Below are 20879 nucleotides of genomic sequence, written 5' to 3' on the forward strand. Positions count from 1 at the left end.
TCGACTCATTGGTGAAGCAAGTGTGCATGAAAAGAGGAGACTTGATTGTCGTTTGGCTGGATCTTGCTAATGCCACAAACTGATCGAGGAGGCATTGGAGCACTTCCATGTCCCAGACCACATACAGAGAATGATCAGAAGCTATTTCAGCACCATTCAACTTAGATTCTCTGTAGATGACTTTACGACTTCGTGGCAGAGGCTAGAAAAGGGAATAGTGAGTGGCTGCACTATATCAGTAATGCTTTTCGTGATGCAGATGAACATGCTGATAAAGGCTGGGGAAAGAGAAACTAGGGGTCCAAAGACTGACACTAACATCAGGCAACCACAAAGCAGAGGGTTTATGGATGACTTGACCATCATGACAGGAACCCATGTTCAATCGCGGTGGGTACTGACTGCATTAGAGGAAACAACATGGGCGAGGATGCGCTTCAAACCTCAGAAGTCGAGGTGCCTCATCATCAGGAAGGGGAAGATTACACAGCAGTTCCAGCTGAAAGTCCAAGGAGAGACGATTCCATCAATAGTCGGCAACCCGATTAAATGCCTGGGGAAATGGTACGATGAAAGCCTCCGCGACACTAGCATACCAGTCACAAGAACGCTCATCACAATCGTTGACTTAGTGCAGATGAGCTAAAACTCGTGAACAGTGTATTGTATCTATCCAAGTACTTGAGATCTCCATGTCCGTTTTCCAGTTTTGATAGGTATGGTTATATTTGTTGAATTTCCTCCAAGACATCAACTCATAACACGGAAGATCAGAAAAAGCTGCTGATCCTGAAAGGGAATATCATTGATCAAACTGAACAATCAAATTATGTTTTACCCTTCCAATTTACATTAGATCGAGTTACATGCTCTTTCACTCAATAACAAGCAAAACCATTAAACTGTTGATATGTAATATATTTATTGGGTTTGATTATAAATTCAGAAAAATCATATTAAGTTATATACAGGTATACAATCAACCTATAGCATTTCTGTTTTGTGTACACAACCTGAAATCTCATTATCGTAATGCTGATCAAGGAAAATATAGGAGGACCAATGGACCTGTGTTGCTCGCCGGTAGCTTATGTAGAGAAGACTGCATGCACAATGTTTGAAGATTTTATTCATGTTACTTTCAAGTACTATTGGTCTTATTGTGGATCCTAAATCAATGAACCTTCTGGTATATTAAACATTGTAATTCTCTTCTCGTTATTCAGAAAAAAAAGGATAAATATTTTGGCACTTTTGACCCCGATGTAGGTCAAGGTCATTCATTTGTACAAACATGATAACCATTCATTTGGTTTGTTTTTGTTTAACGTCCTATTAACAGCCAGGGTCAAACCATTCATACCATGACCCTAAATCAAATGGTTTTTTAGAAGAAATTGATGCATGATGGACAATTGACAGAGTGATTGATAATGTACCACAATATAAAGTTACTTTCCACATTATTTCTATTACCCGGTATACCATAGACTTATGACATATGTAATAATAGTGTATATATACCTCTGTAATAATACACGAGCATTCAATATGTAACGAGAATTGTAAACAGAAGCTAACACATGTTTATATATAAGGGGCATAACTCTTGATAAAATAACTAAAATAAAAATCATAAACGGAGAGCACTGATCACATAAAGCTTATTTCAAAAGCATGGTTGACCGAGTGAACAAGAACTCAATTTATTCCACAACAATTATATAATCATAAACTGAAAATTATCTTAGCATCTTGATAATACACAAATATATATATATATCTGAATTACATTCACAACTGAATTCTTCCATAGTACAGGAGAACATCAACCTGATTACATATGACACTAAAAGTTCTTATAACAAAATCCCATCTACAAGTGTAGGTCATGTTTTATCATCAAGGTTATCACAACCTGGGGAGGATGTACTTGGCTGCCATGGCAACTAGTGGTGAACCTGTGGGGACCCCTGGGAAGGGTCCAGAAGATCCAGCTATGTCCAGATGTGAATAAGGAAGTGGCTGCTTGGAATCCACACCATGCTTTAATAGAAAATATGTGTTCATTGTCTAAGTATCTTGAATTTACATGAAATTAGATATTAAAGAGAGATCTTGGAAGTCCAACTATGAATGATCTCTATTAATTGGTTCTATGTAAAACTCATCTTTTCTCTTCTTTAATGATTTGATAACAAGGAGAACCTTATACATCTGAAATCTAAGAGAGATCTAAGGAGAACTTTCTGTTAATTAGATATAGCAATACTAAACTTCAACTCTCAGACATTTTATTTTCAGGGTCAGACTAAAAATCAAATGGGCACAACTAGGGACCAAGGGGGAACCTACATATGAAGCCTGAGAAAATTCCTTCCAGTACTTTTCAAGTAATAGTGATAGCAAGGATTGTTTATGAATGCACCATAGACCACCAATGCATTATCTGATAATGGTGGGCTAAAATCATGCAATATGTGTCATGAACAATTTGAAGTGGCATTTTCTTTTTCGATAAATCAGAAAACCCTTGATAGCCCATGTCAGTATGGCACGCCATTCTGTCATAAAATACACAAATCTTTTGACCTTAAGGTCAAATCAGTTTAAATCTTTTGACCTTATGGTAAAAAAAAGATTGGTTAGATAATGGCAAAAACGACTATTTGACATTATGTCCACTTCTATTTATGTTAAGGAGTAAGACACATAATGTAAAATCTTTTTACCTTATGGTCAAATCTTTTGACCTTAAGGTAAAAATTTGTTTTTACCCCATTATGTGACGTCAGACATGTTGACGCACCACTTGTAGGATAATGGAATCGTCCTCCGCATTGGACATGCGTAGTTTCCTCTGTTCGTCATATTTGAATTTTACAAAAGAAAAATGGAGGCGGATGCAGTTTTATCTAATCAATGGAAAAGGAAACACTTAACTTCAACATTGAAAAGTGTGTAGAAAATTATATTCAATATTTAGACTATATCAAATCATTTAATATTACAAGTGAGATTTATTGTGGCCATAATGGCAAAAAAGTTTATTTACCTTAAGGTTAAAAAATCATTTGACCTTAAGGTAAATAAAATTTCGACATTATGGCCATAATGGCAAAAAACTTATTTACCTTAAGGTTAAAAAATTCATAATTGTTATATACACTTATATTTCTGAATATAAACAATTTAAGAAGCATGCACAGAGAAAATGAGGAAAGATTGGACAAGTCCATTATGTTCAGGGTACAGTTTGAATCATGAATTTGGGTCTATTTTGACCTTAAGGTTTGACCTTAAGGTCAAATAATGTTTGTTTACCTTAAGGTCAAATCATTTGACCTTAAGGATAAAATCACATAATGTCAAAAAAAATAATTTGACCTTAAGTGTTTTGAGTATTTTATGATAAAATGGCATGCTATATGTCAGTATATATCTAGGACGTCAAGGCTATGATTCCCAAAATAAAGTGTAACACAATATCACTGCTAAGGTACATTTACACAGGGCACAGAGTCATGAAATGTCATCTGGGAGGATTGTATTGTTAACAAATGGCAAAATCATCATAACATTGGTAAAATATTTGGAAGGAGGTTGATGTTTACTTAAAGTGCTAGAAAATAATTAAAAATGATAGTAAACTGACCTTGTCAAGCCCTGAGGACATGATGAGGAAGGCAGATGGTGTCTGGTGTCCACGGGGTGTAGCAGACGACGGGATATTGTTAGCCTGGAGCACATCCTCATACTCGGACTTTCCTGTGTGGAACTCAAAATCCTGTTGACATGACAGTACAGGAGTAAAACACAAAAAATGTTAAACAGGATTTTTTTTGTTTATTTAAGGTGCTTAACTTCATGAGATAAATATGATGAGTTAATTGCTAACAATAATAAATCAATATCTTCCAATTTTCAAAACCTGAGGGGAGTTTCAGATAATTGGTTAAATTCAGTGACATCAGACATTTTAACGACCATTTTCAAAACAGATAAACACTGTAACTGTAAAATACAAACAACAAAAAATAAAAATTCCTAAAATTTTATCGAAAGTAATATGCAATGAGAATAAGAAAAGTGTTGTTATTGGAACTTCTACAAAACTTACTTCACGTCGGATCGTCGAGACCTCAAAGGGGTCACCCCAGACATCTCCAACCTCCTGCATAGAACGAGCTGTGTTAAGTTGTCGAGCTGGTCCATTGTCCATGATGATCTGCAGAAAGAGAAATGTCAAGGATGTAAATCATTCAACCAAACAATGATCGAGTTACAAATGGTCAATTTGACCTTTAACCTTTGCTCTGTGTCAAAAAAAATGATTTAATCAATACATGCCCATGTAGAATATTATAATGATTGAGAAGTTATTAATAAATTATACAACAGGTAAAAACCTTTTTCTGACAGACAAAACATCCACTTGAACGTGGTGGTTAGAGTAACACTTACAGAATATGTTGGTCCCATGGCTCGAATAGCGTGGCCAGTTAGTGTTGCTATGGTGAACAGCTCTGGATTGGTAGCATCAAGTGCCTAAAATAAAGCCACATATGAACGAACAGCTGCTGCATCTTTTAATCAAATGTGTTTCTGTGATTGAATCGCAAGCAATCTGGCACAGTATAAAGCGTTGCTGTGACAATGTTCAACATAGTGCCAAAATTTGGTCATAGTAACACAACTGTTATCAATCAGAATCCTCACTACGTTTGATTCATCTGTAGCGTATTACCAAGAATTTCTGTGACATCGATCAAAGTGACGTAACAATCACATCATGTGATCTAGACAGCCCAGATTAACATTAGGGTAATGGGAGACTGGTGTCAAATGTAAAATATAGTAAATACAAGAGGCCCAGAGGGCCTGTATCGCTCACCTGGTTTCATGAGATATGAAACAAGAATGATGCTTAAGTATATTTGTTGCTGGTATAAGTGGTATTGCTATGTCAATATATATCATCAGCATTTTATATGGGTACATGTACATTGGTTTTATTTTAATACTACAAATGCCAAAAAGTGCATTAATCCATGAAATTGACTTTTGGCGCGAACCTATATGGATGCTACCACACAAATGTGAGTGATATTCATTGCTTAGTTTCAGAGAAGAACTTGTTTAGACCAATTGACCCCTTTTGACCCTGCCCTCTGCCCCCTTGGGGGTCAGTTCCTTCCTTTATGCAAATATAAATCCCTACCCCAATAGGATGCTACAAGTGAAACCATTGCTAAGTTTCAGAGAATAAGTTGTTTAAATCAATTTAGCCAAATTGACCCCTTTTGCTTGGTTCAGGAGAAGAAGTCAATTATATGAATATAGCCCGATTGACCACATTTGGCCCCGCCCCTCAGGCCCCTGGGGGGTCAGCCCCATCATTTGTAAAATTTTGAATCCCCACCCCAAAGTGATGCTACCAGACAAATATGAGCGACAGCCATTGCTCGGTTTCAGAGAATAAGTCGTTTATATCAATATAGCCGGATTGACCACATTCGGCCCCGCCCCTCAGGCCCCTGGGGGGTCAGCCCCATCATTTGTACACTTTTGAATCCCCACCCAATAATGTTGCTACCAGGCAAATATGAGCAATAATAGCCATTGCTTGGTTTCAGAGAAGAAGTCGTTTATATGAATATAGCCGGATTAACCACATTGGCCCCGCCCCTCAGGCCCCTGGGGGGTCAGCCCCATCATTTGTACAATTTTGAATCCCCACCCCATAATGATGCTACCAGGCAAATATGAGCGATAGCCATTGCTTGGTTTCAGAGAAGAAGTTGTTTATATGAATATAGCCGGATTGACCACATTCGGCCCCGCCCCTCAGGCCTGGGGGGTCAGCCCTATCATTTGTACAATTTTGAATCCCCACCCCATAGTGATGCTACCAGGCAAATAGGAGCGATAGCCATTACTTGGTTTCAGAGAAGAAGTCGTTTATATCAATAGCGCCAAATTGACCCCTTTTGGCCCCGCCCTAGAGGCCCCCAGGGGGTCAGCCCCATCATTTGTACAATTTTGAGTCCCCTACCCATAGGGATGGTTCTGACCAAATTTGTTCAAATTCCGATCAGCTGCTATGAAGAAGAAGTCAAATAAGTCAATTGTTGACGGACGGACGACGGACGGACGGACGACGGACGGACGGATGGACGACGGACGCCACGGTATGGCATAAGCTCACCTTGGTCCTTTGGACCAGGTGAGCTAACAATGTATATTGAAATGGAATGACCAATACAATATATATTGTAATGGAATGACCAATACATAATGTATATTGTAATGGAGTGACCAATACAATGTATATTGTAATGGAGTGACCAATACAATCTATCTCAGTTGATTAAGCAACTGATTCTATTAACTCAAACATGTACAATCACCAGAAGCTATCATTGCAATGAGTGTTTGGTCCAAATTTGTCAATTTTAGAAAAACACTGCTCAGGTTTTGAATTTTTCATCTAAATTTGCGTGAGTACACAATATTCCTGGGTGTACCAAATTGTTTACATTCTTTTTGAAGTTTTGAAAATCTGAATTTGAAATATTCATATGTCACCTTTAGAATGAGTTCATTTCACAAAACTTTCAGAATTAAGCAATATAGGTCTACACATATGTAAAAATCAAATTTTAAAATTAACATCAATTTATTCTTGTTAATATGTAACCTTCACAATTCTCACAAGCTTGTCATTGTGGTCATCTCTATGGCAAAAAACACTAATTATAGTAACAATGTCCTAATTCTTAATTCAAGATACCTACCATTTCCTTACAGTGACACAATACATCTGCCATCACCATACGACCTTCAGCATCAGTATTTCCTACACGAACTCTGACCCCAGCCCTGGAGGTAATGATTTCGTCTGCCACATAACACTCTGTAATAGAAAACAGATTCGATTGTAAACGTCAAAGAGATAAATAATATTGGGGGTTTCTAGAAAAATTAGTTATATTTCACAAGTGTTGTAAATCTTTCGATACATTACAGGAATAATTAATAGGAATAAAAAGGATGAAAATCATTCAATCACAAAATAAATGTTATTCATCAAGAAACTATTAAGACAAGAATATTCTGCTTACTGTTAACGTATCTATTTTTGTGCACTTAAGTTTTGGCACATAACTAAATTTAAAAGTCTAGATTATTTGTACTATAATGAATTGGAGCAACAGTCAATATCAGAGAGGGTCACCAGTCATGATCAGCTATAAGTTATCATTCTCACAAGAGGCCCATGGGGCCTGCATTTCTCACCTGGATATTTCAGGGGTAATGTCAAAACACTGCAAGTTATATTGCAAATTCTTTTCCCAGTTTAGAATCTGCCACTCATTTAAGATTAAAAGCTTTCTATGTTGAAAAGCACTTAAAGTGCTTCTTAATCTAATGACTTATCTCTAATATAACTTTTGGGTACCCATGGGTAATAACAGCCATCATTTATATATAATATGTTAATAGGAATTCGCTAGTATACTCAAGAAATAGTGGCAAGAAGGACTGTATAAAGACGAACGGACATATACATCGGATCACAGACGAAAGGCGTTTTCAACATAAAAATTGATGCTACACAATTAGGGTTTATGGCCAAATAGACCATCTCTACAACATTTTGTAATCCATACACAACTGAGAAAAATATATTTTGATGTATGAATAGATCCTGAATGAAAGGTGATTTGAAAAGCCCATCAGCTGATGATGGTAGGCTAAAAAAAAATCAAATAACCAAAATTGAATAATTGCAAAAAGGTCACTTTACCTGATCCAACACTGTTCCTAACCATACAGAGAGCTCCAACCACTCTGAGGCCTTTTGGTTTCAACTCTGATAATGTCTGAAATAACAAAATATCCTGATTGATCATTTTATCATAGCAATCACTCACATGACCTTTTCTTCTCTCTCAAAGGATATCACTCTTAATAACAAACAATTAAATGTCAAAAATCACATGGATATCAGTATTATTGATATCAACAATGGCATTATTATCATTGGAATCTCTGACCTCAATGGTGAAATCAATGAACTACATACTGATATTACATGATAAAGATTTGGAGTACCATATCACTGCCTTACCTTGTAGACCCCCATCACTGCCTTACCTTGTAGACCCCCATCACTGCCTTACCTTGTAGACTACTATCACTATGCCATATACCATGTAGACCCCCATCACTGCCTTACCTTGTAATCTCCATCATTGCCCTACATTGTAGACCCCCATCAAAGCCTTACCTTGAAGACCCCCATCAATACCTTACCTTGTAGACCCCCACTTACCTTGAAGAATCCAGCCACAGTAGCAGCACCACATTTGTCTCTGTGCATGCCAGCCATCACTCCTCCAGCCTTTATATCAGCTCCACCTGTGTCATAGGTGATCCCCTACAGAGGTCAAGGGCAGTTTTTATGTTAACAATCTAACCTTGAGAGTTTTAATCTTAACAGGTGATATACAGGTGTTTTGAAATATTGAATTTAATTCTTTATTTTTTTCAAACAAATGTAGATGTTCAACTCCCCCAAACTTTATCATTATCATAAACAGGTTTAGCATATGCTAATATAGCATCTCAGTCTTTCAGTGGATGATCATTCCCCAAACCAAATCAGTGGATGATCATTCCCCAAACCAAATGTCAGCAATCTAGTACATAATTATATCAGACTGCTATATAATACTGAATAGTTTTGATACCTGAAGCTTACAAGCATATCTACACCTTCTGTTGCCTCATTGTTGTAACATCTGGACATCCTAGCATTAATATTGTTACAGCATAACAAAGATGTTGTGGATAAGGTGTAAATATCTCAAATCACAAAAAGAGACAAAGTTGTAAAATTCTCTACACATCAGAAATAGGCAAAACAAATACATGTACCAAGGAGATGCTAGAGTGATTACAAGACCATTGTTCTAAAACAGCCAGACAATGACTGACAACTCAATAGAAACATGCAAGAATAAAAAACAGAGAAATGTAATACGTAACTATGAGAAAAACAGTGATTTTAACTAGGAATCAAAAGAAACCTAGCTACCCCTGATGAACTTCTCCAGATATTCTCTGAGAAATACAAATAATGTAGAAACTTTCAAATGTTAAAATCTGAAATAGCCACTTAGGAGATATGCTTTGTTCTAGCATTAGTCCCACTCTTGTAAAACAACTACCAGACGTGTTTTGTTTGTTTGTTTGTTTGATTGCACTGTGAACAGCCAAGGTCATTTTGAGGTGGGGTCTCCTTGTAGTAGTTGGTGACTACCTCACTGAACAACATACAGGAGGCCCATCGCATACAATCCAAAACAATTAGGGTAGAGTGTCTTGCTCATGGACATAACCATGAAAGCAAAGACCAGCTCATTTCTCAGCTTCCTGATAAACACAAGACACCAATAAGATAAGAGTCGAGCCATGCACCTCGGACCATTACCTGAGGTTACGTTAACTTCCAGGAAGTTAATGGGAGGTTTTGTCAAACAGGAACCAGTAACAGAAGTAATTAACATGATGAATGTCAAATTTACTATAGGGTGGTAATGCAGCAATGCTGCCACAAAGAAATGGAAAGTTCTATATGCCACAAAGAAATGGAAAGTTCTATCTGCTAATTGTTATGTACCTTTCCCACCAAAAACAGGGTTTTCTCCACCTTGCCCTCCCCTTCATACTCTAGGAAGATCAGACGACCACGGTGTCTGTCCACTTCTGCAAATAAAACACATGTGGGAGTACATAGGATTAATTTGTCACCTATTAATCAAAACACAGTGTCAGGAATTGATAGTCAGATTAAATTAATATATTGAAATAAATATGACATCATTTGGCCAAATTGGAACCTAATTGATCAAAGGACTGCATTGTATATGGATCTACATACCAAAACATGTTTGTAGTGACCAGATTACCATGACAAGCTACATTTCCACCACAAATAGTGAATACACGGCTACATTTGGTCCCTAAAATTCCTTTGCTGTTTGTAATTGGTTATCTTAAAGGGAGTAGTCTGGACAAGGTTTGTCCAAAATGGTGAATTTTTATTTGGTTACTGTGTTAACAAAATGACCTTTATTTAGAAAAAAAATTACCATTATGATTGAATTCAGTGTTTAAAAAAATACCATTATGAATGAATTCAGTTTTAGGTTGTATGAAGATCTAGAAACAAGCAATGTTTTTTAAATTTTAGGTTTTGATTACTTACACCATTTGACCAAATGTGCATAGTGACCATGTTACCATGACAAACAAGAGGCCCATGGGCCTTAACGGTCATCTGACAAACACTTACACTTACAGCAGGGACACACTCCTCAATCCAGCATTATTACCATAAATTATTTATCGCAGCCAGTTATGTTTTAGATCAAATTTGGTTTTTATCCATTTAGCTTGTCCAGGAAGAGCAGCATCTTAAAGCAAAATTTTAGCCAAGTTCCCATTTTTGGGGCATGCCCCTCTGTCCCAATGGGTCAGTCAATACTCATTTATATTAATTAGGATTGCCTTTCCCCAATGATGTTTCATACTAAATATGGTTGTAATCAATTAAGGCATTAAGGAGAAATTGCATTTTTTAGAAATGTTTAACCTAAGTGCTCCTTTTGCCCCATCTTTTTTTCCCCAGGGGTCAGACCTGTCTCATTAAAAAATATGATTGCTGTCACCTTATGTTTCACATCAAATTTGGTTGTAATCCACCAAAAGGTTAGGGAGGATTAAGATTTAACAGCAAATATTCACCAAAGTTCCCCTTATGGGGCCCTGCCCCTCAGGCCCCAGGGGTCACACTAGCCTCGTTTATATAAAATATGACCACCCTTCCCAAAGGATGTTTCACACCATATTTCGTATTAATCCACCCAAGGGTTAGAGAGAAGTAGGATTTATAGCAAAAATTCACGAAAGTTCCCCTTTTGGGGCCCCGCCCCCCTGGCCCTAGGGGTCAGACCAGCCTCATTTATATAGAATATGATTGTCCTCCTCCAATGATGTTAAACACCAAATTTGGTAATAATTCACTGTGGGGGTTAGGAGGAGTAGTATTTTAAAGCAAAATTTCATCAAAGTTCCCCTTTTGGGGCCCCGCCCCTCTGGCCCCAGGGGCCACACTAGCGTCATTTATATAAAATATGATCGCCCTCGCCGAATAAATCCACCAAAGGGTTAAGGAAGAGTAGGATTTTATAGCAAAATTTCATCAAAGTTCCCCTTTTAGGGCCCCGCCCTTCTGGCCCCAGGGGCCACACCAGCCTCATTTATATAAAATATGTCCACCCTCCCCCAATGATGTTTCACACCATATCTGGTTGAAATCCATTAAGGGTTAAGGAGGAGTAGGATTTTATAGCAAAATTTCATCAAAGTTCCTCTTTTGGGGCCCCGCCCCTCTGGCCCCAGGGCTCACACCAGCCTCATTTATATAAAATATGACCACCCTCCCCCAATGATGTTTCACACCAAATTTAGTTGTAATCCACCCAAGGGTAAAGGAGGAGTAGGATTTTATAGCAAATATCCACCAAAGTTCCCCTTTTGGGGCCCCGCCCCTCTGGCCCCAGGGGCCACACTAGCGTCATTTATATAAAATATGATCGCCCTCGCCGAATAAATCCACCAAAGGGTTAAGGAAGAGTAGGATTTTATAGCAAAATTTCATCAAAGTTCCCCTTTTAGGGCCCCGCCCTTCTGGCCCCAGGGGCCACACCAGCCTCATTTATATACAAGAGGCCCATGGGCCTTAACGGTCATCTGACAAACACTTACACTTACAGCAGGGACACACACCCCAATCCAGCATTATTACCATAAATTATTTATCGCAGCCAGTTATGTTTTAGATCAAATTTGGTTTTTATCCATTTAGCTTGTCCAGGAAGAGCAGCATCATAAAGCAAAATTTTAGCCAAGTTCCCATTTTTGGGGCATGCCCCTCTGTCCCAATGGGTCAGACAAGACTCATTTATATCAATTAGGATTGCCTTTCCCCAATGATGTTTCATACTAAATATGGTTGTAATCAATTCAGGCATTAAGGAGGAATTGCATTTTTAAGAAATGTTTAACCTAAGCGCTCCTTTTGCCCCATCTTTTTTTCCCCAGGGGTCAAACCTGTCTCATTAAAAATATGATTGCCGTCACCTTATGTTTCACATCAAATTTGGTTGTAATCCACACAAAGGTTAGGGAGGATTAGGATTTAACAGCAAATATTCACCAAAGTTCCCCTTTTGGGGCCCTGCCCCTCAGGCCCCATCGGTCACACTAGCCTCGTTTATATAAAATATGACCACCCTTCCCAAAGGATGTTTCACACCATATTTCGTATTAATCCACCCAAGGGTTAGAGAGAAGTAGGATTTATAGCAAAAATTCACCAAAGTTCCCCTTTTGGGGCCCCGCCCCTCTGGCCCTAGGGGTCAAACCAGCCTCATTTATATAAAATATGACCACCCTCCTCCAATGATGTTTCACACCAAATTTGGTAATAATTCACTATGGGTGTTAGGAGGAGTAGGATTTTATAGCAAAATTTCATCAAAGTTCCCCTTTTGGGGCCCTACCCCTCTGGCCCCAGGGGCCACACCAGCCTCATTTATATAAAATATGACCACCCTCCACCAATGATGTTTCACACAATATCTGGTTGAAATCCACCAAAGGGTTAAGGACGAGTAGGATTTTATAGCAAAATTTCATCAAAGTTCCCCTTTTGGGGCCCCACCCCTCAGGCCCCAGGGGTCACACTAGCCTCATTTATATAAAATATGACCGCCCTCCCCAAATGATGTTTCACAACATATCTGGTTGAAATCCACTAAAGGGTTAAGGAGGAGTAGGATTTTATAGCAAAATTTCATCAAAGTTCCCCATTTGGGGCCCCGCCCCTCAGGCCCTAGTGGTCACACCAGCCTCATTTATATAAAATTTGACCGCCCTCCCCAAATGATGTTTCACAACATATCTGGTTGAAATCCACTGAAGGGTTAAGGAGGAGTAGGATTTTATAGCAAAATTTCATCAAAGTTCCCCATTTGGGGCCCCGCCCTCAGGCCCTAGGGGTCACACCAGCCTCATTTATATAAAATATGACCGCCCTCCCCAAATGATGTTTCACACAATATCTGGTTGAATTCCACCAAAGGGTTAAGGAGGAGTAGGATTTTATAGCAAAATTTCATCAAAGTTCCCCTTTTGGGGCCAAGCCCCTCAGGCCCCAGGGGCCACACCAACCTCATTTATATAAAATATGACTGCCCTCCCCCAATGATGTTTCACACCAAATTTAGTTGTAATCCACCCAAGGGTAAAGGAGGAGTAGGATTTTATAGCAAATATTCACCTAAGTTCCCTTTTTGGGGCCCCGCCCCTCTGGCCCCAGGGGTCAGACCAGCCTCATTTATATAAAATATGATTGCCCTCCCCAGATGATGCTTCAAACCAAATTTGGAAGTAATCCACCCAAGCGTTAAGGAGAAGTAGCGTTTTGAAAGAAAAAGTTTACGGACGGCGCACGGCGCACGGCGGACGACGACGGACGAAGCACGATGGCTATAGGTCATCCTGACCCTTTGGGTCAGATGACCTAAAAACTGTTAATTATATAACCATATCAACAATCCTTATCCCAGATTGCCAGATTGTGAAGCTCAGAATCTATAAAAATCAGATTCCTCCGATTGTTGACTAGGACCAGCTGTGGTGCTTACTGTTAGCAGCCCTGTTAACTGCAGACAGTAGTGGGTATTCCTGTTGGAACTGACCAGCATCAGCATGCACTGTTACCTGTAAATCAATAAAGCATTAGTCAACAATACTGCACAATCAGTTTTTCATTAAGAATGATCATAAAAATACATTTTTCTAATTAAAACTGATCAAAAAGGGATCTTGGCACCTACCAATTAGTGATCTTATTATTAAATTTGGTTCTATGATAGCCAGATTTTTCTCTACTGTTCACCTGACATCTAAGAGAGATCTAAGGAGAACTTTCTGTGAATTAGATATAGCAATACTAAACTTTAACTCTCAGACATTTTATTTTTTGGATCAGACTAAAAATTCAATTGGCACCATGCACCAGGTACCAAAGGGAACCTACATATGAAGTTTGAAAAAAAAATTGTCAAATTCTCAAGAAATAGTGATAACAAACTTCAACTGTAAAGATCAAAGATGACTGCCTGGTGGCTTTTTGTTTTCTGGATCAGACTCACAATCTGTGTTCAGACCCACGGTTTTTACAAAACTGATTCAAGGACAAAATATACCAAATCCTTTCATTCCTTTTAGTCATTTTGTGCCAAGGCCCGGGGATGACCACTATAAGAGTTATTCTACGCTGACCACTGTAGTTAAGTTAATAGTAACATACCTTGACCGCCGTGTTCCGGAACATTGATGTAACATACTCCTCTACCCGTGGGGCGGCCATGCGTTCTGGGTCTGATCCCCCGATGTCACGTGTCATGATTCTGTCAATCAAGAGAGAAAACATCTAATTTATAAGCAATCTGCCATTATTAGATAATTTTTATTATGTGTATTGATAGTTCCTTACAAGTATTTAGGATACTACATGACTTTTGATGATGGGCCGCAGTAGCTCAGTTGCATATATTCAGGCTGTAACACATACATGTATGAGAACCCTGTGACTTTGAAAGAAGGTTGAGGTCATTCCTTTAACAAACTTGACAGCCTTTGACCCCAGCATTCTATCGACAAAATGCCAGATTCATATCCTTTGACCCCAGTATGCTATTGACAAATATCAGGTTCGTGATCATTGACCCCCAGCATGCTATTGATAAAATATCAGGTTCATGACCCTTGACTCTAGAATGCTATAGACCAAATATCAGGTTCATGACCCGTGACTCAGGCATGCTACTGACCACCAAATATCAGATTCATGACCCTGGACCTCTTGATTATTAAAAAAAATGTACATTCTTGTATTTAACTAATTTGTCCCCATAACCTTTAAAAATCACAGGCTAAACGTGGTAGCCCTTGTTATGCTACTTTCTAATATCATTTCCCTTAACCTCTTGGTTACTGAGAAGCTGATTAAAGGAAAACATTTACAGAAGAGGCATGCGATACCTTGGCACAACCTGTAAACAATGGCCATTTTACTGGGAAATGACATTAGGTAATCAACTGATCATGCTAATTGAATCATCTCAGACATTCTTTCCTTGTTAGTATTGGGTAAATTAGGTGAATTGGGAACAATACTTAACTAGGTAGCTGTCATGACTGGTCACACTGGTGATAGACTGGTCACACTGGTGATAGACTGGTCAAACTAGTGATAGACTGGTCAAACTAGTGACAGACTGGTCAAACTAGTGACAGACTGGTCAAACTAGTGACAGACTGGTCAAACTAGTAATAGACTGGTCAAACTAGTGATAGACTGGTCAAACTAGTGATAGACTGGTCACACTGGTGACAGACTGGTCAAACTAGTGAGACTGGTCAAACTAGTGATAGACTGGTCAAACTAGTGACAGACTGGTCAAACTAGTAATAGACTGGTCAAACTAGTGAGACTGGTCAAACTAGTGATAGGCTGGTCAAACTAGTGACAGACTGGTCAAACTAGTGATAGACTGGTCAAAGTAGTGATAGGCTGGTCAAACTAGCAATAGGTTGGTCAAACTAGCAATAGGTTGGTCAAACTAGCAATAGGTTGGTCAAACTAGTGATAGACTAAGTAAACTAGAACTGTTGTCAGGATGGCTAACTAATACCCCTGCACATCTACACTTGATCATTAACATTTGTGTGAAGTTTCATTGGAATTGGTCCTTGGTTTAGGAGGAGTTGTCCGGACAAACTTAAAGTTATGGTACTTATCGGAAAACCTGGTTATAGTGACCAGTTGCCATAGCAAACATAATTCTGAGAAAAAGAAAGTGGCATGCACATCTACACTTGGTCCTCTATATTTGTGTGAAGTTTCATTGAAATCGGCCCTTCGGTTTAGGAGGAGTTGTCGTCCAGACAAACTAAAAGTTATGGTTCTTATCATAACCTGTGTATAGTTACCAGTTGCCATAGCAACCATAATTTTGAGAAAAAGAAAGTGGCATGCACATCTACACTTGATCATTGATGGTCCTCTATATTTGTGTGAAGTTTCATTGAAATCGGCCCTTATTTGGTTTAGGAGGAGCTGTCCAAACAAACCTAAAGTTATGGTTCTTATCGGAAAACCTGTTTAGAGTTACCAGTTGCCATAGCAACCATAATTTTGAGGAAAAGAAAGTGGCATGCACATCTACACATGGTCCTCTATATTTGTGTGAAGTTTCACTGAAATCGGCCCTTCGGTTTAGCCCAGCATTTCTTAATTTTTTTAATTTCTACTTTTATTCTAAGATAATAATTTACTGATCACTAAAAATGGGAGACAAAATCACTTTTTTCTTAATTAATATCACTTACCATGTCGTCTAAATGTGCATTTAAAATATCTAATGCTTTATCCTGTTTGACTAATAAAACAATTTTGGTTTATTTATGATGGAAATGACTGCACAAAAACAACTTCATGTTGTTAAAATGTTGTCACCCTAAACCCCCTACTTTGAACTATCCCGTGGTGGGAGATCTCCCACTTTGGCATCTCTTTAGGGTGGCAACCCTGTAAACTTAGGCCTGCTTCAATTTTCATATTTAACGATCTGAATGGTCATGATTTAATCAGTTGACAGAATCCTTATTGCTAATGAGACGTTATCGTACCTTCCTTTTTCCAAACCATTGGCAAGGTCAATGCCCTGGGCTACCCGCTTCAGATCATTGCACCAAACACCAAGTTTCGAGATCTTTGAACTCTTGGCTGGGAGATCCTCCCGTATCTCAAGGGGCTAAAACAAAAATACTCCTATCCATCAACACAGCATCTCTTATTTGGATAGATTATATAATAAAAGATTAAATCACCAGTTTATTTATTTTACTACAATTAAAAAACAAGTGATATCAACTTAATCATGCTTATAACTCTTGATGGCACAGATGGAAGTGTGCAAGGGGTTTTACTGTTGGAGGAAGCCAGAGTCTGGGCAATTTAACCCTGGTTGACTATGTGAAAGGCGCCAACTGACCAAATACGACTCGACTCGAGAGGCCCTATACTAGTTTGTAGTAGGTATACTTTACCACATAGACGGCCTGTAGAGCAGCTAGTGTTGTAACACTTCCGGCCTTGGGAAAACTGCTGTCTATGGGTCGGACCAGTAGGGGACATTTACATCCTGCCTGCATCGCCCTGAAATACCATTTGTACAGCGTGAAATAAGATTTTATAATTGTAGATTATTTCGATACTGAGAAACTTGAGGTATAGATTTATATTTTAACTTGAATGCCTACAAGATTCTTCTTTCTTCTGAATAATTCTATACTACATTATACAATAGTATGTGATATACCCATTAGAACTGCACTCTTGAAGGTGACCTTGAGGTATAGAATTATATTTTAACTTAAATACACGAAGATTCTTCCTTCTGAAAATGTATTTTGGTAATCATCTTCTAGGAATTGAAAAAAGCTAACATGTTTACTATGGAAAAACAATCACATACTCTCTAAATTTTTTACAAGGAATACACAAAATGAAGACTTGTTGTTGCAGAATACATTATAGTCTGATCATGGTTCTATTTCAATGCTAGGCCCTTTGTGCTCTCAAATGTGTTTAATTATCTGCAATAGCCTAGTTCTAAAAAAGCCTAGTTCTACTCTAGACCATATGGAACACTAATGCTATTAATTATGACCAAAGTGACTTGACCTTTGACCCCTGACTCTGAAAATCAAGAAAATCCATCATCTGATGAAAGGAAAAACTAAGAACTTTGACTATCCATGAGAGAGATTCTTGCTTAAATGGAAGGGCTGTCACAGTTATGTATCCCTTTGAAAACTCAATCCCTGTACTGAGCTGACTAAACCCCAAGGGGAGATTTCGGTTGGACCATGATAATATCAGTTTTATTAAAATCAACTAGTTAGCTCTTCACAAATATAACATTTTGTTGGACAAGAGACAATATGGTTTTTTTGCGATGAATTATTTGCATTCAGATTCTGAAAGAAAGCTTTCTTGAAAATCCCTTTTTCTTAATCTATGAGTGCTTAATTCAAAGCTTTCGAAAATAAATTTCCTTGAGGCCTTCTATAATTACAGATATTCTATATTGATTTTTTCTTTAAGATCAACAAAAAATGAATTTTATTGAATGTGTTTATTAGGTCATCTGACCCGAAGGGTCAGGATGACCTATAGCCATCATGCTTCGTCCGTCGTCGTCCGCCGTGCGCCGTCCGCCGTCCGTAAACTTTTCACATTTCAATCTTCTTCTCAAGTTCCACCAGTGGGATTAAGCTGAAACTTGCCAGAAATGATCCTGAGATGGTCCTGACCAAGTGTTGTTATTTTTCGGGTCGGTCCGAAATCCAAGATGGACGCCATAGCCGCCATTTTGAAAACACATTTTAAACTTCTTCTCAAGTTCCACCAGTGCTGTTGGGCTGAAACTAGCCAGAAATGATCCTGAGATGATCCTGACCAAGTGTTGTTATTTTTCGGGTCGGTCCGAAATCCAAGGTGGCCGCCATAGCCGCCATCTTGAAAAAACACATTTTAAACTTCTTCTCAAGGTCCACCAGTGCTATTGAGCTGAAACTTGCCTGAAATGATCCTGATATGATCCCGACCAAGTGTTGTTACTTTTCGGGTCGGTCCGAAATCCAAGATGGCCGCCATAGCCGCCATCTTGAAAAACACATTTTAAACTTCTTCTCAAGTTCCACCAGTGCTGTTGGGCTGAAACTTGCCAGAAATGATCCTGAGATGATCCCGACCAAGTGTTGTTATTTTTCGGGTCGGTCTGAAATTCCAAGATGGTCGCCATAACCGCCATCTTGAAAAACACATTTTAAACTTCTTCTCAAGTTCCACCAGTGCTATTGAGCTGAAACTTGCCTGAAATGATCCTGATATGATCCCGACCAAGTGTTGTTATTTTTCAGGTCGATCCGAAATCCAAGATGGCCGCCATAGCCGCCATCTTGAAAAACACATTTTAAACTTCTCAAGTTCCACCAGTGTTATTGAGCTGAAACTTGCCTGAAATGATCCTGATATGATTCCGACCAAGTGTTGTTATTTTTCGGGTCGGTCTGGAATCCAAGATGGCCGCCATGGCCGCCATCTTGAAAAACACATTTTAAACTTCTTCTCAAGTTCCAGCAGTGCTGTTTGGCTGAAACTTGCCAGAAATGATCCTGAGATGATCCCCACCAAATGTTGCTATTTTTCGGGCCGATCCGAAATCCAAGATGGCCGCCATAGCCGCCATCTTGAAAAACACATTTTAAACTTCTTCTCAAGTTCCACCAGTGCTGTTGGGCTGAAACTTGCCTGAAATTATCCTGACATGATCCCCACCAAGTGTTGTTATTTTTCGGGCTGGTCCGAAATCCAAGATGGCCGCCATAACCACCATCTTGAAAAACACATTTTAAACTTCTTCTCAAGTTCCACCAGTACTGTTTGGCTGAAACTTGCCTGAAATGTTCCTGAGATGAGTCCGACCAAGTGTGTTATTTTTTGGATTGGTCTGAAATCCAAGATGGCCGCCATGTCCGCCATCTTGAAAAACACATTTTAAACTTCTTCTCAAGTTCCATTGGTGCCATTGAGCTGGAAATGGCTGAGGATGTCGAGGAAGGCGAGCCAACATAGTGTTGTTATTTTTTTGGCCTCGTAAAAACTTTGACATGGCAGCAATGGCGGCCATTTTGTAACATGATTGCGCAATCATAGTTTTCCTGAACAACACCTATTTCAACCTTCTTCTCAAATTCCACCTGTGGGATTCAGCTCTAACTTACCAGATATTATCCTTAGATGGTCCAGACCAAGTGTTGTTATTTATTGGGTCGGTCAGAAATCCAAGATGGCCACCATGGCCAACAGTGCCGCTATATACTTGCTAGAGAGAATACATACTACAATAATATAAAGGTTTTAATTTAGAGTCAGATGACCGTTAAGGCCCCTGGGCCTCTTGTTTCCTATCTGATAGGATGACTAACTGAAAGAATTTATCAAAACTTCAATACTGCAGTAAAATGGTATGGTACACTGTAGTAACCTTTGAATGCCTTTCTTTCCTGCATCAGCAAATCGTCGCACATCATCATAGTCTCGGTTCAGAGGTCCAGTGGGAGAAAATATCTAAACAAACAATAAACTTGTCAAAGTTATTCCCCTTACTGTGAAAACAGTCCTAACCATGGTGAGTTAGCAGAATCATGGCCAGTACAATGGCTCCATACCTTATCCAGCTGACTGTTCAAAGCACTCTATATTCACAATATCAATGCGGAGATGATTTTATGAAAATTTTAATGTAGATTATAATAGACTAGACATTGTTTGAGGAAAGTTTCATATCGCAAGACTAGTAAATGTAATACAGTAATCTTGTATATTTTACCTCAATTTATAACTTACCAGCCGTCTGGATGGAATAACATCTGTATCAATCAGTGTCACGTCCTTACCAAAGGCCAAATCCACCTACAACATCAAACATCATATACAAGTATTTTCTTTATCAATGACCAGTAACTCTGAAAATTGAAGATAAACTTAATATGCAGAGCAATGAAATATGCAGTACATATAAATAATTAATTTGAGAATTAGGATCAGGTAGCTTTTATGATCTGTGCTATCTTGGATCTGATCAGTGCAAACCAAAGTTTGATAT

The 20879-nt window shown here is 38.6% G+C and overlaps 1 protein-coding gene across 1 annotated transcript in view; it reads right to left on the bottom strand.

Annotated features, from left to right (window-relative positions):
• Positions 1-902: 902 nt before the first annotated feature.
• Positions 903-20879, bottom strand: part of LOC117339445 (putative aminopeptidase W07G4.4) — a 29275-nt gene continuing 9298 nt past the window's right edge. Inside the window, exons 3-16 of the mRNA XM_033901025.1 lie at positions 20621-20686; positions 20259-20341; positions 17254-17362; positions 16834-16958; positions 14450-14549; positions 13782-13857; positions 9689-9774; positions 8339-8443; positions 7811-7886; positions 6798-6916; positions 4465-4548; positions 4121-4228; positions 3656-3787; positions 903-2046 (exon numbers count right to left, since the gene is read on the bottom strand). Coding sequence (XP_033756916.1) covers positions 1912-2046; positions 3656-3787; positions 4121-4228; positions 4465-4548; positions 6798-6916; positions 7811-7886; positions 8339-8443; positions 9689-9774; positions 13782-13857; positions 14450-14549; positions 16834-16958; positions 17254-17362; positions 20259-20341; positions 20621-20686 — 1404 coding nt within the window. The 3' untranslated portion in view covers positions 903-1911. The remainder of the gene's footprint in view (positions 2047-3655; positions 3788-4120; positions 4229-4464; positions 4549-6797; positions 6917-7810; positions 7887-8338; positions 8444-9688; positions 9775-13781; positions 13858-14449; positions 14550-16833; positions 16959-17253; positions 17363-20258; positions 20342-20620; positions 20687-20879) is intronic.

This window comes from Pecten maximus, chromosome 12 (assembly GCF_902652985.1).
Source record: "Pecten maximus chromosome 12, xPecMax1.1, whole genome shotgun sequence".
NCBI classification, from domain to species: Eukaryota; Metazoa; Mollusca; class Bivalvia; order Pectinida; family Pectinidae; genus Pecten; species Pecten maximus.